This window comes from Apteryx mantelli, chromosome 2 (genome assembly GCF_036417845.1).
Source record: "Apteryx mantelli isolate bAptMan1 chromosome 2, bAptMan1.hap1, whole genome shotgun sequence".
Classification (NCBI taxonomy): Eukaryota; Metazoa; Chordata; class Aves; order Apterygiformes; family Apterygidae; genus Apteryx; species Apteryx mantelli.
In genome coordinates, this window is record NC_089979.1 from 38,533,487 (window position 1) to 38,548,060 (window position 14,574).

The window sequence follows — 14,574 nt, forward strand, 5'->3', positions numbered from 1 at the left end:
AGTAACTTACGCTCTGTTGTTTGAGTTACTCTTGTTTTTCCTCTTTCTATTGAATCTTTATTTCTTGTATGTAAGCTAGAATAACTTCACCAAGAAATGTGAGTCATCTCATGCCAGAGCAGCCCATGGAGTAGGAAACCAGGAAGAAAAGGAAATAGATATGCTTTTAAATACTGAAGGGTCCCACTTTCTTTTTAACCATGGAGCTGCAGAGTTAGGGCTGTCTTTTACAGTTGATGCTGAACTTGCTTACACTGATTAAGGCCTCCATGCTTTATTGATGATAGAGGTGAAAGTAGCTACATATGTGTGGATATATACACACAAATGGTTTTGACTAAGTGAAGTGAGAAACCACTTTGGTCATTCACACACCAAACCTGTAGCAAAGCACAAACTTTCTATTATAGGCTAGTTCAAATTTCATTAGAGTTGCATGCAAAAAGATTACGAGCACATAACATCTCCATTCACAAGCACACCCCGGCGGCGGCTGTAGGTACTCCAGTCTTGAGCAGAGTACAGCAGCAGCAATTTCCACTAGGTCCTCGCGTGCAACCCAAAGAACGGTGCCGCCGGCGGGATAACTGCACAGCCGCGGCCAGCTGGACGAAGGCGATGTCCCCCCGTGTGCAGGCCACGGCCGTGGAGGCGGGCACAGCAGGACGGACGGGAGAGCGGAAACAAGAGCCCTGCCAGGGCCAGGCCCACGCCGCGCCCGCAGGCGCGGCCCCACCACAGGCACTAACGGCCACTAACGGCAGCCGGGCAGGGGCCACCCGCAGCGCTGGCGGGACCGGCCGCCGGGCAGCCGGCGCTTCCGCCCAGCAGCAGTGCGTGGATTAACAGGTTTCAAGGCCACCTCCCTCCGCAGGAGCCTAAGGAAGCGCCCTGGGAAGAGCGCGGCTCGGAAACAAGCGCCTCCGCTGCCCTGCATGGCGCCTCGGCAGCGGCAATGACCCCAACACAAGGAGCCCAGCCCCACCGACACGGCAGCCAGAGGCGGCGCGCGCATGCGCACCCGCGACGCACCCCGCCGCTACTACCCAGCGCATGCGCGGTGAACGTTATGCCCCCCGAGCGTTCGTCAGCCGTCCCCTATGAGCATGCGCACTCTTTGTTCGCCGAGGGGGGGGATAGAGCCTGCCGGCCCCTTCCGCCTGAACGGAGTCGCGCGCATGCGCAATCGCCTCCGGCGCCCCCCCTCCCCGCCTCTATTTGAGTTCCTGGCAGCGGGCGCGCGCGGGGTTGTTTCTGTCCCCACGTGACATGGAGGCGGGGACGGGAAGGGAAAGGTCAGTGGCGACGCCGGCGGAGGGGGAGCGGAAGGTCAGGGCGCCGCGGAGCGGAAGTGGGAGCCGGAGCCCGTCCGCCATTGTGGGGAAGCGGAGCCCGGAGCAGGGGGGGAAGCGGCGCTGCGTCCGGCCGGCCGGCTCCTTCCAGCGGGACCCCGATCGGCGGCGGCGGCGGCGGCGAGCCCAGGCGGCGGCGACAATCAGGCGGCGGGGAGGAGGCGGAGGCGAGCGGCGCGGCGGGCGGGCGAGCGAGCGGTCCCTGTGTGCGGAATCACTCGAGGCCCGAGCGGAGCGAGGGGATCGCGTTTCCCCGTGAAGAATGTCAGCCACCAGCGTCGACCAGGTACCGGCGGGGCAGGCCAGGCGCCCGCCGCGTTCCCCGCCCTTCCCTCCTCCCTGGCCCGCCGCTAGCCCCGGCGGGGGGAGGGGGGCGCCGTGGCGGTGGCCACCTGCACCTTCTCTCGCCACCGGGGCGGCGCAGCTCCGCGGTCTCCTCCCTGGCGCCGTGGGGAGCGGCGAGCAGCCGGAGCCGGCGACGCCCGGGATGGCGGGCTCCCTTCCCAGGCCCGGCAGCCCCTATTTATAACCGCTGGTCCGCGCCAAAGCCGCTCCGCCTCCCCGCCCGCAGGGCCCGGCGTGGCCCAGCTCCGCGCGCCCTCGCCTCCCGGCCCGCGGCTCCTGGCGGCTCGGCCCCGCGGCGGGCGCCTTTGTGTCCCGTCGCCCCGCAAGGGAGCCCTCCGCGGCCGAGTCCTCTGGGGCTCCGCGTTCCCCGCTCCGGGAGCGGTTCCGTGCCGGGGTCCCGCGGTCCCCTGCTGCTAATCCCTTCTCCCTTGAGTGCCCTTATTTTTTTCTGGCTCTTTATTTCTCTTTTTGTCTTCACGCCCTTCTCTCGCCCCTATGTCCCTTTTCTCCCTTTGGGTCTCTCGTTTCTGTTCCTTGCCCTTCCCTGCGGCCTTCACTTCTCCAGCTGTCATCCTGTGTTTCTTTCCATGATCTGGGCTGCACACAGAGCAGCGTTCACCCAGGGCTTAGGGTTTTTTTAGTCTTGGCTGGGTTTCTGTTGTCTTTCTTTTCTTGCCGGATGCTATTCTGTCTTGGTTTTTTGCTTCCTCGTTGGGCCTCTGCCACTCCCCAAAAGTTTTGCCCCTGCAGCCTCCTTCCCCCTTCTATTTTCCACTCTGTGCCTTTAATGTTTTGTTTCTTTTGTCTCTGTGCATACTCTCCAGTTTCCTTTTAGGCACTTATTTCTAGTTCAGTGATCTCTGCTTTTCATTGCTTTTCTGTCTTCCATAGGGGCTTCTTTTTCCCAACTTTCCCTGTTTCATGTTTCTTGTTGGTCTTTGCATGCTTTTGTGTCTGGATGAGATGTATCTCAAGAGATGAGGTGGTAGGGTTTTTTAAGGTTATGGAGGGTTTTTTTTTTCTGTTTTGGGGGGAGGGAGGTGACTAACCAATGCAGCTTTAGATGGAGATGTATTAAACCAAACACATGATAACCCTGAGACAGATGCATGTAAAAACAAGATGGTGGTGGATGTTTCTTACCTACCCTAAACTTTCAAATCACTGAATACAGAGTTTTTGGACTAAAAACTGTTAGTGATGGAGCCACTCGTGGTGGCTCCATGGAGACCCACTCATGCTTAGTCAATTGTATGTGAGAAGATGGGTTTGATTCTCATGGACTAGCAGTTGTTTATTTCTTTTTCTAAGCTATTTTATTTTGCTATAGAGAACTTAGGAAACTTGTACTGTTGCAATATTTCTTAGTGCATGGCAAATTAGCAGTGTTTTGTAATGACTAATTCTAAAAAAAAAAAAATCCTCCTTAAGGTATTATTTCCCTGTGTGAAAGCTTCAGAGACTATATCATTTTCTCAATATAATCACCTAGATGAGGAATGCATAACTCATAGTTCAGCTTGCAATATTACTGTATGTTCCTTTATATATCTGAAAAGCAAGGCATTTTGGGTTATTCTGTGATAAGTACCCCTCAGTCAGTTTAAAAGATGATGTATGATAATAAAGTTCTAGCATTGACAATAATCTTAAGCTACTAAACTTTCTTTGTTCAGTTACTTTATGCTGTGTTTATTGCTTATATTTCTCAAGGGGGGACAATCAAAATTCACTTGTTGTTCAGGCTTTCACCAACAGTTAAGGCTTGCATACTGTAAAATACTGTAGATTATTTAAAAGGTTTTCAGTGAAGTTGATTGAATTTTGAAATAATTCTGCTGGATTTGTACATAAGCATGGTTTTATAATATTTTAAATCGATACTTAGGTTGAAAAGAACGGAACTGGCAAATGAGTGGAACTATCCTGAAGTAAGCATTAGAGAGTTCTAACTGTACTTTTCTGTTTTGCTTTTTTCACTTTCCTATATACAGAGACCTAAAGGACAGGGAAATAAAGGTAAGTTAATTCCTTGTATTTTGTATAAATCCCTGATCCTGCCATTTATGGAGGTTAATGTGTCCTCAGACAATTGTGTGAAGGAAATGTAGTTATAGGGTGTCTTTTCTTTCAGAGCAAGATGACAGGAAGTTGTGTGCCAGATTATTATTTTCCAGCCTTTTTACTATGGCACAATGCTTTATTTTGAAGGTTAAAATTAATGTCGTGAGTGATCAAGTGAGAAGATAACATAGCTATTTCTTTTCATCTGGCTTTCGGTGAAATGTTTGCATGATGTGTTTTTAAGTATACCTTGAGCCTTTCTGTACCATGAATAGGATCAGTGTACTAGAATCATCAGGAAGAATCTTTAGAACAGCTTCCTTAGCTTGAAAGACAACAACCACATGACTGTTTAGTTACTCGTATTTGTGAGCAGAACACATCACCCTCTTTATTCTCAGAAATTTTGTTGGCTTTTCTGTTCATGTTAGCTTTGATATAGAACATCTCTTAGTCTTTTAGGCCCTTTGCTTTTCTTTTTCACTTTTCTGTCAACACCTTTCTTAGTTTTTAAATACTGTACTTATTGGTTTCTTCTCTCCCACAGCAACATTGAACAAATTAATATTCTTCCCTCTAAAATACTTGGCAAATCTGATCTAAATAGCATCTCAGATTATATCTTGCAATTTATGTCTGGAATTTATTTCTTGTATAAAAAATAACATTTTATTGGGGAATTCCTTTTGCCCACTCAGTACACTTGTGGCCATTTATTTTCTAGGTGCTCAGCAAGCTGAGCTATAAAGTAGCATACACACAGCTACCTGCATTTTGTGTTCAATATGCTGCTTATTTCTTCATGCAAATAAGAAAGATCTTTGTTATTTGGAATTTATGTACTCTTTGCACCACTTGTTCACTATCTGAATTAATCTAACTGTTCTTTGTGAACTGGCACTAATTTTATTGACAGCTTACTTATTCTGTTGCTCTGTGCAGGTTATCTGCTTCTAATTACATATATCACTTATATCATGGTATATGATTCCTAAATCTTGCTGGATTCAGCCTGTTTCTTTGTCATTCCAGCAGGCATTTAGAGAAAAATGTACTTGTGTTTACTTCCTCAAGCCCTCTCTGCTTGGTCATTCTTTCTTGAATACTCATTCTTTCATCTTTTAATACTTCTACTATATTTTTCTCAAACTGAAATTTTTAACTATTTCTTTGTGCCTTTAAGATTGCTTGTGTTTATATCTTCCATGTTGCTCTTAAATGAGAACAAAAAATCACATCCATTTAAGTGATTTGTGGCTTCTCATTCTTTGTATTTTATAATTTTCAAGATTTTAGTGATGTTATTGAGCTGTACCTACTTGGGAATCATAGAAGTTGCTTTTGAACTGTTCGAAGTAGAACAGAAGTATTAAATTTTTATTCAGGCATTGTGTTGTGGTTTGTTTAACAATGAAAATGCATTAGTCAGCTTTACTTTTAACTTATTTATGTTAGCATATTTTTTGTGTGCTATAATTTGTAAATACTGCAGAATGTTTGAATTGAAACACAGCTCTTAGGGTTTACTTAGTAAAGAGTTTTCTGCATTACTGAACTTGGATTTTCATGGAGTACATCCTGTTAAATAATGGATATTTACTAGGATACTAGGTAGAGTAGGACCTCGAAAGAAACTGCAATGAAACAATATAATTATCAGCTCAATTCTGCTGAAATAGACATTATATCAAATATTTCATTAAATTAACTTATGATTTAGTGTTAGATTAAAGGAGACTGAAGATTGTAACACTATTGCATTTAGTATAAATAGTTGGCTTTGGGTCGGATACTTGTTCAAGAGTATAAATTAAGTCAGTATCAGCAATCCTTACTGCCCATGTGTTAGCAGATAGTAATCTTTTTCGGGCATCATGATATCGTCCTAGCTTAAAAGGGCTTTGAGGGAAGATGTGATACTGAGTTGACAGGCTAATCTGAGAAGTTCATTCTGTGCGTAAGGGTGATAATGTGTAAGAGAATGGTAAAAGGGTTACTGTTCACATGTCTGACAGAGCGTATGAGCGAATGTGAATGAACAGTATAAGGGCTGTAGGCAAGGAAGGGCAGTATTTTTCGTGTTGGAACAAGTACATGAAATGTGCAAATGGTGAGGTGAATTGTATTGTCTAGTACAACATTTTTGGTGCTTTATTCCAATTATAAATTGCTGTAAAATGTTGTTTTCCCTGACCAAAATTTGTGGTATTGAAGTTTTAGGATGTAGAACAGTACTGTAATTCTGTTGTGCCAGATATTAATTTCAGTATTTCAGGGACTTGAATGAGTAAATTATCCCATCTTGAAGGTTTTCTTATTCTAACTGTTAACTCCTATACAGTTGACATAAGATGTCAGAACTGGTATCAATCAAAATGATGTCTTGTGGTGAAAAAATGGCATCCTCAAGCTCCTCCCTGCCCCCACCTTCTTTAGTTTGGTGCGTGCATGTCATATGTATGATAGGAAAGTGCTGACTTGTTTATGTCTTTCATTCATATATATATATGTGTGTGTGTGTGTGTGAAAAGAAAAATTTTTATACTATATATATATAATTTTTTTATTGCTTTTCTTTTTGTAGGTGGTTTAAATGTAAGCATTAGGTTTAAAATGAGAATGAGATATTATGGGTTTCTTTTAGTGCTTATTTTCCAAATTAATCAAGATGTAATGGCATCTTTTAATGAAAATTTTATTCTTTTGCCTTTGGCCATCATTTGTGCATTTTGCAAGTGATTATTCAAAGGATAGTAGCTATTAAAAGAACGTAAGCTGTAAGCTCCTGTATTTGATGATTTGTCTTCCCAATATCTAATTACATTGTATGTTTTCAAAGTATTTACAGAAGTGTACAGTATTTTCAGGATTGGATTGATACAGATATTTTTAGTAACTGTAGATTAGTTTTAATTAGTATTCTTCATCACTGCCCTGTTCAACTGGAACACTTAATGTGAGATTTTGGGGAATGAGGCATGCATCTTAATCTGTTTGCTCTTGTTAAGTGTGTGAGTGGGCTACATTCTTCATTATTAACACATTAGGTAAAGTTAGGATGAAAACCCAAAGCAACATGCTTTCCGTGATGCTATTTTCACTCAAATATGCCTTCACTAGGAAAGATATGGCAGTGTAGAACTACTTTGGTGTCACTGACAGATCTGAATACAGAGTGAATAAGAAAGCAAACAAATTTACGAAAATATTCTGTGTTAGTTGTGATGGCTGACCAAAAATAATTTTGTTTTAAGTGATTTGATTTAACCTTTAGATGCCTCTGAAACAAACATTGCAGATGCACATTTTATGAATATTAGTTGTCAGTATGAAGAGATTAATTTTGATAGTGTTCTAGTCTTTACATGCAGCTGTTTATTCCTTTATTTGTGGTTGCATGCTTTTAAGGAACCTGTGTTCATTCATATACTTTTTTCATTATAACAATTGCATCTGAGGATTTTTCTGTCTATACTATTTGGTTAAGTCCAAGTGGTATATTTTTAAGTGGCATGGACAACAGACTTTGTGGATCACCCCCCTGTGTGACTGAGCCAAACATAAAAAGGAATGTAGCATTTTAGCTCATTAAAATGTTCCCATTGTGTGCAAATTTAAAACCATTAATGATCATAACTGCAATATCTTATTTATGGGGAAGAAAACTAATAGTCATTTCAATTTATTATTTAATTTAAAAGTATTTTGATGTCAAGTTTTAAAACTTGTTGCCTTTACCATTTTCTTCTGATTGTATTTGGCTGCAGCTAATAACACAAATACGCTGTGCCTGTATATAAAAGTTGAAGTTTCAAGTGTTCTGACCTTCAAAACCACAGAAAGATGTATAAAATACAAGTTGCTTTCCTCCTCCCCAGATATTTATTTTGGAATGAATCTTCTCTTGTTCTGTGTTAAATTATGAATTTTCAGCTCTTCTTACTGTTGTCTGAAATTAATTTTTCTTTTCCAGAACGTTGGTTATTTCTTCTGATTATATCTACTCCTTTGTCATTTTTTTCAATTAGCTGCATTCCCTGAAGACAGATTGTTCTAGAATTGTTTAAAATCAAATTGTGAATAAATTTTGGTCTAGGCACCAGCTAGTTTGCAGTATGAACTTTGTGTGTTTAAAAAAAAAAAAAAACAAAGCAAACAAACTCTTAAACACTAACTCTAACAAAGATGAATATTTAGTTACATGGTTGTATATAATTTTCAGAAGTTTTTGCCAAAAAAGGGAAAACAGTCAACTCTTAGCTCAAAGCAGCTCTAGCTGTCAGAAAAACTACTGTTTTGCTGGAACTTCCGCTTTCTTGGTTTCTTAGTACATCTTATTTATCACTCTAAAACATGTTCTTTCAGCCAATCTACTGATAAATAACCAAAAAAATGTATTCTGAAAAGCGGTCATTTATTTTTGAGAAGCAAAGCTCTCTATCTTTCAGTTGTAAAATTTCAAATCACCTGCCTGCTAATTTAAGTCCTGCTTCTGCTTTCCCCATGGGAAACAATGGAGCTTAGTGGAAATTTGTGCAATTTGTCTTTGAGTAATAGTTGGGTGGGGGTGGGAAGATACTTCAAGTAATTTGGGCAGCCGGAAAACCCAAGGTAGGTGTAATGCCTTAGATGAAATTAAAGGTAATAGGTAGGAAGAGATTCCAATGTATAATGGCATATATGTGGAGAAAGGAGTGTATTCACCCTTGGGGACTTGAGCTCTTGGTTTTGCCTTGCTCTGTCCCCTCTGAGCTTCAAAGATGTCACTAATGCAGTGCAATGTAATAATTATGTAGGAAATAGGGAATGAAGATAGCCAGAATAGTGGTGCCCATGGGCTATTTTGGTGAATACCTGACTTCCCTCTGTCAGGGGAAAGCTGTGTGTTGCAACTTTCCCTGAACCTATTGAATGTGTATGATCTGGTTGGTCTGCACACTTGTACTTAGTCTGGTACTTCTGGAAACGCTGGATATACTGCCCCTCCAAAGAAGGTGTGCCTGTAGCTTTTATCCATCTGTTGAGTCTGGGAAAGAATAGTCAGGAATAGTGTCCTCCATCTGCCATCTTTCCAGATCTCTCCTGAGATCTAATTGGGGGACCTACAGATAGGATGAGCTATTTTCTTTAAATTTAACAAGGTGATGGTTAGCAGTAAGATGTTCAGTCTCAACAAAGCACAAGTATTTCAATGTAAAGTGATTAGAAACTGTGAGCTAGATTGAAACTATGCCATAGGGATTCCAGATAGTATACCTAATACAGATTTACTTTTAGTTTCAGTACAAAACGGTTCGATTCATCAAAAGGATGCAGTAAATGATGATGATTTTGAGCCATATCTAAGTAGTCAGACAAACCAGGTAAGTGAACATTCTTTACTATCTCAAAGTTAATTTCAGAGTTCAGTTAACTTCTAGACTTCTTTCATTTTTGGATGATCTTTTAGTGTTGTTTATTTGCCTGAATACTCATTGAAATATAATTCAGTTAGAATATCGTATTTTAAACAGGTAAAGACTTTTTGTTAATGATTTTAGAAAAGGTTCAGTTAAAAAGCATGGTGATATGTCTGCTGCTCTTGTGTTTGTGCTCTGATGTCAGAAAGATTTAATTACAAGAAGCTTTTTTAGGAGGGGGAAAAAAAAACCCAAAAACAAAATGACCAAAACCAAAAATACACATCTTAAATTTACAATGAATTCATTACGTGTTGGATGCAGTTAAAAACAACAGTTTCATCGGCTCTGAGAAAATATTAACTTCATGGACATGATTTCCTTTGAAGTTGGTAGGAGTAGCTTACAGTAGATGGCATAATAGATTGAAGCTTAATATTGCTAAAGCTTAGTATAACTCTTCTGCCAGAAAGTTAATGACATCTTCAGAGCTGTGAATTGTCTCTATAGTCAGAAGTTAATATTCTTTAAGTTTGTAAGATATACTGGTCTTGAGAGAGGAAGAAAGTACAAATTACTGAAAGGCTTTGAGAATTTTTCCTGTCTTCCCATTTACTCTAGTACAACATTAGGGAGGCATGAGCAGGAGGATGATAATGTGCAATATTTTTTCAAAAGAACAGCAGAAGTCATATGTGGGTAGCCTTTCAAGTGTCTTGGAGCTTTATCTTCTAAAGAAGTAAATGCTGTGCTTTCCCAGGAGTCTTAGGAGTGGAAAATGAATTTAGCAAGCAGATTTTGTACTACTAGACCACAGATTGTACTTAATGTCCCTTCTTGAATAGTATGAAAGTGTTAGGGTTTAAGTGTTTTTCTTCTGAAACAAATAGACATCCTTGTGTCATCTTTGCCAAAATCTTCTGGTAGTTGTCTGCTGTTACGAATGAGAGACTTGATGAAAACCAAGAATACCAAATCTAAAATCACAGTTGCAGCTATGTTTCTATACTTACAAAACTACAGTAATAGTGATTAAAAAAAAAAAAAAAAAGCATGGTATTTTCTTTGTACTGTTGATGGGGATACGTTTTAAACCTAGTTGACTAACTGAATATAAAAGTAATTTATTAAAAGATTGGAGCTCTTTGGTGCTTTCAGAAGGTCCCTCAAGAAATAATTTCTGCATCTAAGAGATACTTTGTTCATCTTTGTTATCTTGGGAAGAGTAGTGGAACTTAAAATTCACTCATCTAATCCTCGAAAAAGTTTTGGGCCATGTTGCAAAATTGCTGTCCTGAGCGGATTTATTTTTTATAGTGCTGATTTTTGTTTTATTTTCTTGCAGAGTAACAGCTATCCACCAATGTCAGACCCATACATGCCTAGTTATTATGCTCCATCCATTGGATTTCCGTACTCTTTAGGCGAAGCAGCATGGTCAACTGCAGGTGACCCTCCAATGCCATACTTGACAACTTATGGACAGATGAGTAATGGTGAACACCATTACATACCTGATGGTGTATTTAGTCAACCTGGGGCATTAGGAAATACCCCTCCATTTCTTGGGCAGCATGGATTTAATTTTTTTCCTGGGAATGCAGACTTCTCTACATGGGGGACAAGTGGATCTCAGGGACAATCAACACAAAGTTCTGCTTACAGCAGCAGCTACGGCTATCCACCTAGTTCTCTTGGGAGAGCCATAGCAGATGGACAGGCTGGATTTGGCAGTGATACTCTGAGCAAGGTGCCTGGGATTAGCAGCATTGAGCAAGGCATGACTGGACTGAAAATTGGTGGAGATATGACAGCTGCTGTAACAAAAACTGTAGGTTCAGCTCTGACCAGTACAGGTATGACAAGCATTGCAGCGAACAGCGTGCCCGCAGTTAGCAGTTCAGCACCCAAACCAACCTCATGGGCTGCCATTGCAAGGAAGCCTGCTAAACCTCAGCCGAAACTCAAGCCTAAAGGTAATGTGGGCATTGGGGGCCCTGCTGTACCACCACCACCTATAAAACACAACATGAATATTGGAACTTGGGATGACAAAGGGTCAGTGGTAAAAGCACCCCCAGCCCAACCAGTACTGCCTCCTCAGACTATAATCCAGCAGCCTCAGCCATTAATTCAACCACCACCACTGGTGCAAAGCCAACTGCCTCAACAGCAGCCTCAGCCACAGCAACCACAGCAGCAACAAGGACCTCAGCAGCAGGCCCAGCCTCACCAGCTGCAGCAGCAACAGCTGCAAAACCGCTGGGTAGCTCCTCGTAATAGGGGTGTGGGCTTCAGCCAGAACAATGGAGCTGGTAGTGAAAACTTTGGTTTAGGTGTTGTATCTGTCAGCTCCTCACCTTCTGGTGTGGAAGTGCACCCAGTGCTGGAGAAACTAAAGGCCATAAACAACTACAATCCCAAAGACTTCGATTGGAATCTGAAGAATGGGCGTGTGTTTATAATCAAAAGCTATTCAGAGGACGATATTCATCGCTCCATTAAGTACTCTATCTGGTGTAGTACTGAACATGGTAATAAACGCTTGGATGCTGCTTACCGTTCGCTGAATGGAAAAGGCCCACTCTATTTACTCTTCAGTGTGAATGGCAGTGGACACTTTTGTGGAGTGGCTGAGATGAAGTCTGTTGTGGACTACAATGCGTATGCTGGAGTCTGGTCTCAGGATAAGTGGAAGGGGAAGTTTGATGTCAAATGGATCTTTGTCAAAGACGTTCCCAATAACCAACTGCGGCACATTCGCTTGGAAAACAATGACAACAAACCGGTTACCAATTCGAGGGACACTCAAGAGGTACCCCTAGAAAAAGCCAAGCAAGTGCTTAAAATAATTGCTACTTTCAAGCATACCACCTCAATCTTCGATGACTTTGCACATTATGAAAAGCGTCAAGAGGAGGAGGAAGCCATGCGTAGGGTAAGGAATCAATATCATTATAGTAGCTTTCCTTCTGTTTTTCTGGTTTTGTTAACCTTGTTTCATACAGCAATCTTTGGTATGTAAATGTTGAATCAAAAACTCATGCCTTTTCCCCCAAAGTGTCTGTGCTTGATATAACTGGCTCTTAATGAAAAGATTTAAGTTCTTGTGACTGTTTTGTTAACACAGATGTATGTTTAACCACAATAATAACATAGGCATGTGTAAGCTGACTTCTGAAATCTTTTACTTTAAAGAGTAAACAAAAACTGAATTGAGTGTATTATCCATAACTGAAGTCATTTAGTTTAGATTTTTAGTTTCTGAATGTCACGGAAAAAGGCATGAAATTACAAGAGAAATAGGCATTATTTAAAATAATGTCTCAGATCAAATCAGTGGGTGTGTAGTACCTTTTGAATGTCTTTTTTTCCCTCCTTTTTAAAAAACTTAATGTGCCCTCAGTACTGTTACTTTCATGCCATCGTGATGATGGTGGGGGGCACATTCTTAACTGATATTTAGTGTAAGGGGAAAAATCTGACATTTTCAGGCTTTTAGTACAACTTCATTGTTTTTTTTGGTAATCTTTCAGAAGGAATAAGATTACCATATTTCTCTGTAGTCTTCGTGTTTTTCAGAACCCTTTTCATTTTCAGGGCTTTAAGACACTTGTAACTTGCTTACTTCCAAAACTGATGCTTTTGTGAAAACTTATCAAAGGAATCAACTCAAACATAGACTAGTAACTCGGGGGAATAGAGTTTCATGGTTTTGTTCCCTCTGTAGTAGGAGAAAACTGTAAAATATAATAGGGGGAGCATGGATTGTTTGTGTTTATGCATGGTAAACTTAAAATCCAAAGCACTAAATTCAGCATTTAATGTAGGACTCCATGTGCATGATTAATTATGCATATTCTGTGTAATAAAGGAATGTTGCTATTGCCTTTAATATCCTCAGGGAATAATAGAGTATCCATGACTCAAGTACTGAAATCCGCATTTCTCTTATTTAAGAGTTACCTTTCTCAATACTGCTGAGAGATAGCTTATTTGTTATGATACTTATGTAGTATGCATTGATTCTTCTACAGCACTGTACAAATGGGTTTTGTGACAAATTGTAAAACATCAGTGTAGAGCTGCATATCTAGGTATGAGGGCTTTTTGTTGTAGGTGGAGTTGAGATGTGCCTTAAGCAATTTAATATGTTCTTAAAATATAGGAAGTCCAAATTAAACTGTAATGACAACTACTGAGAGATCATCTTTATCATTCTTGTATGCTTGAATGTTGATTTTAAATCTGTAGGTTTCATCTTGTTCTGTTGTCACACAGCATAAGAATAATTTATCTTTAAACTGTAAATGTACAGTAGTTAACTCCTTTATGATTTAAGAGTAGTTTGGAATGCAATAATTAGTATTGTAAACTCTAGTTTGTTGTTAACTGGGTAATCCCTTATTACCTAGTGCCAGGTAGGCTTTTATGGAGTTGTGTTTAAATTGGTACACTACTTTCTGCCAGTAGAACCATGTATTCTACGTAAATTAAGTTCATGCCTGTTGTCTGTGGCAGCTGTGGTGATCCCTTTGCTTCCAATGTTTGTCATGAAAAATGTGGTTATTGCTGTTAATAAAATATTAAATATATCAAATGGCAGTAATCACTTACATGTTCCTTAAAGTTCAATTAGTATTTTGTTGTTGAATAGGTGATAACAAACTTTCTTAAAGCCAATGGTCTAAACATAGCAAACAGCATGTGATTTATGGATTTAATTTACTTTATAACTGTTTATCATTCCAAATAACTTATTTTAAAATAATTCATTGTAAAAGTTTAATCTTAACAATGCAGGATGATCAATAATTAATTTCCAATATGACTTAGCATTATGTTTTATTTAAAATAGGGCTAAATACTTGTAAAAGTGCAGTGAGTAGGCTGTGATTAACATGAAACTTCAGTAACTTGTGCCTTTTTATAAAGGTTAGTTGCAAATTACTGTTAATAGTCTTTTCAAGCATGAATACTAGAACTTTTATGTCTACCATTATTTGATGTTATGGGTAAGGTATGTAAAGTTAGTTTTGGAAAGAAATTTGTGCAGTAATCATTCATGCTTTTCTTAGGTCTCAAGTTCCAGTGTCCTGTTTTAAAATGTGCGAGAGCTGTAGGCTTTCATCAATGGAGCAAAGAAATCAGCCGTGTTTTTCATGTTCTGTAAGCAGTATGTTGAAGTAATCTGAAATTGAAATAGTCTTTAGTTTGAACTACTACTTAGCGTTAATGGGCATAATTGTATGCAGATTATTTAAGTGTTGAATAGTCTTTCAACAGAAAGTATTAGCAATGAGATCTACACAAATGGAACAGAAATCTTAAAACATGACCTTTAAGAACACTTAATTACATTAGGAAAAGAAAGGAGGTTATAAATCTTGTGGATTAGCAGTTATGTACATGGT

The 14,574-nt window shown here is 40.3% G+C and overlaps 1 protein-coding gene across 5 annotated transcripts in view; it reads left to right on the forward strand.

Annotated features, from left to right (window-relative positions):
• Nucleotides 1-1,262: 1,262 nt before the first annotated feature.
• Nucleotides 1,263-14,574, forward strand: part of YTHDF3 (YTH N6-methyladenosine RNA binding protein F3) — a 28,078-nt gene continuing 14,766 nt past the window's right edge. Inside the window, exons 1-4 of one of the 5 annotated variants that reach the window (XR_010883297.1) lie at nucleotides 1,263-1,295; nucleotides 3,692-3,716; nucleotides 9,039-9,124; nucleotides 10,506-12,098. Coding sequence is in view for 1 of the 5 variants with exons in the window: in XM_067290501.1 (XP_067146602.1) it covers nucleotides 1,615-1,638; nucleotides 3,692-3,716; nucleotides 9,039-9,124; nucleotides 10,506-12,098 (1,728 nt within the window). In the remaining 4 variants the exon portion in view is untranslated. Of the gene's footprint in view, nucleotides 1,296-1,359; nucleotides 1,639-3,585; nucleotides 3,717-6,185; nucleotides 6,202-9,038; nucleotides 9,125-10,505; nucleotides 12,099-14,574 lie in introns of those variants that run through there. The other 4 variants (XR_010883295.1, XR_010883296.1, XM_067290501.1 and 1 more) reach the window with 4 other exon arrangements.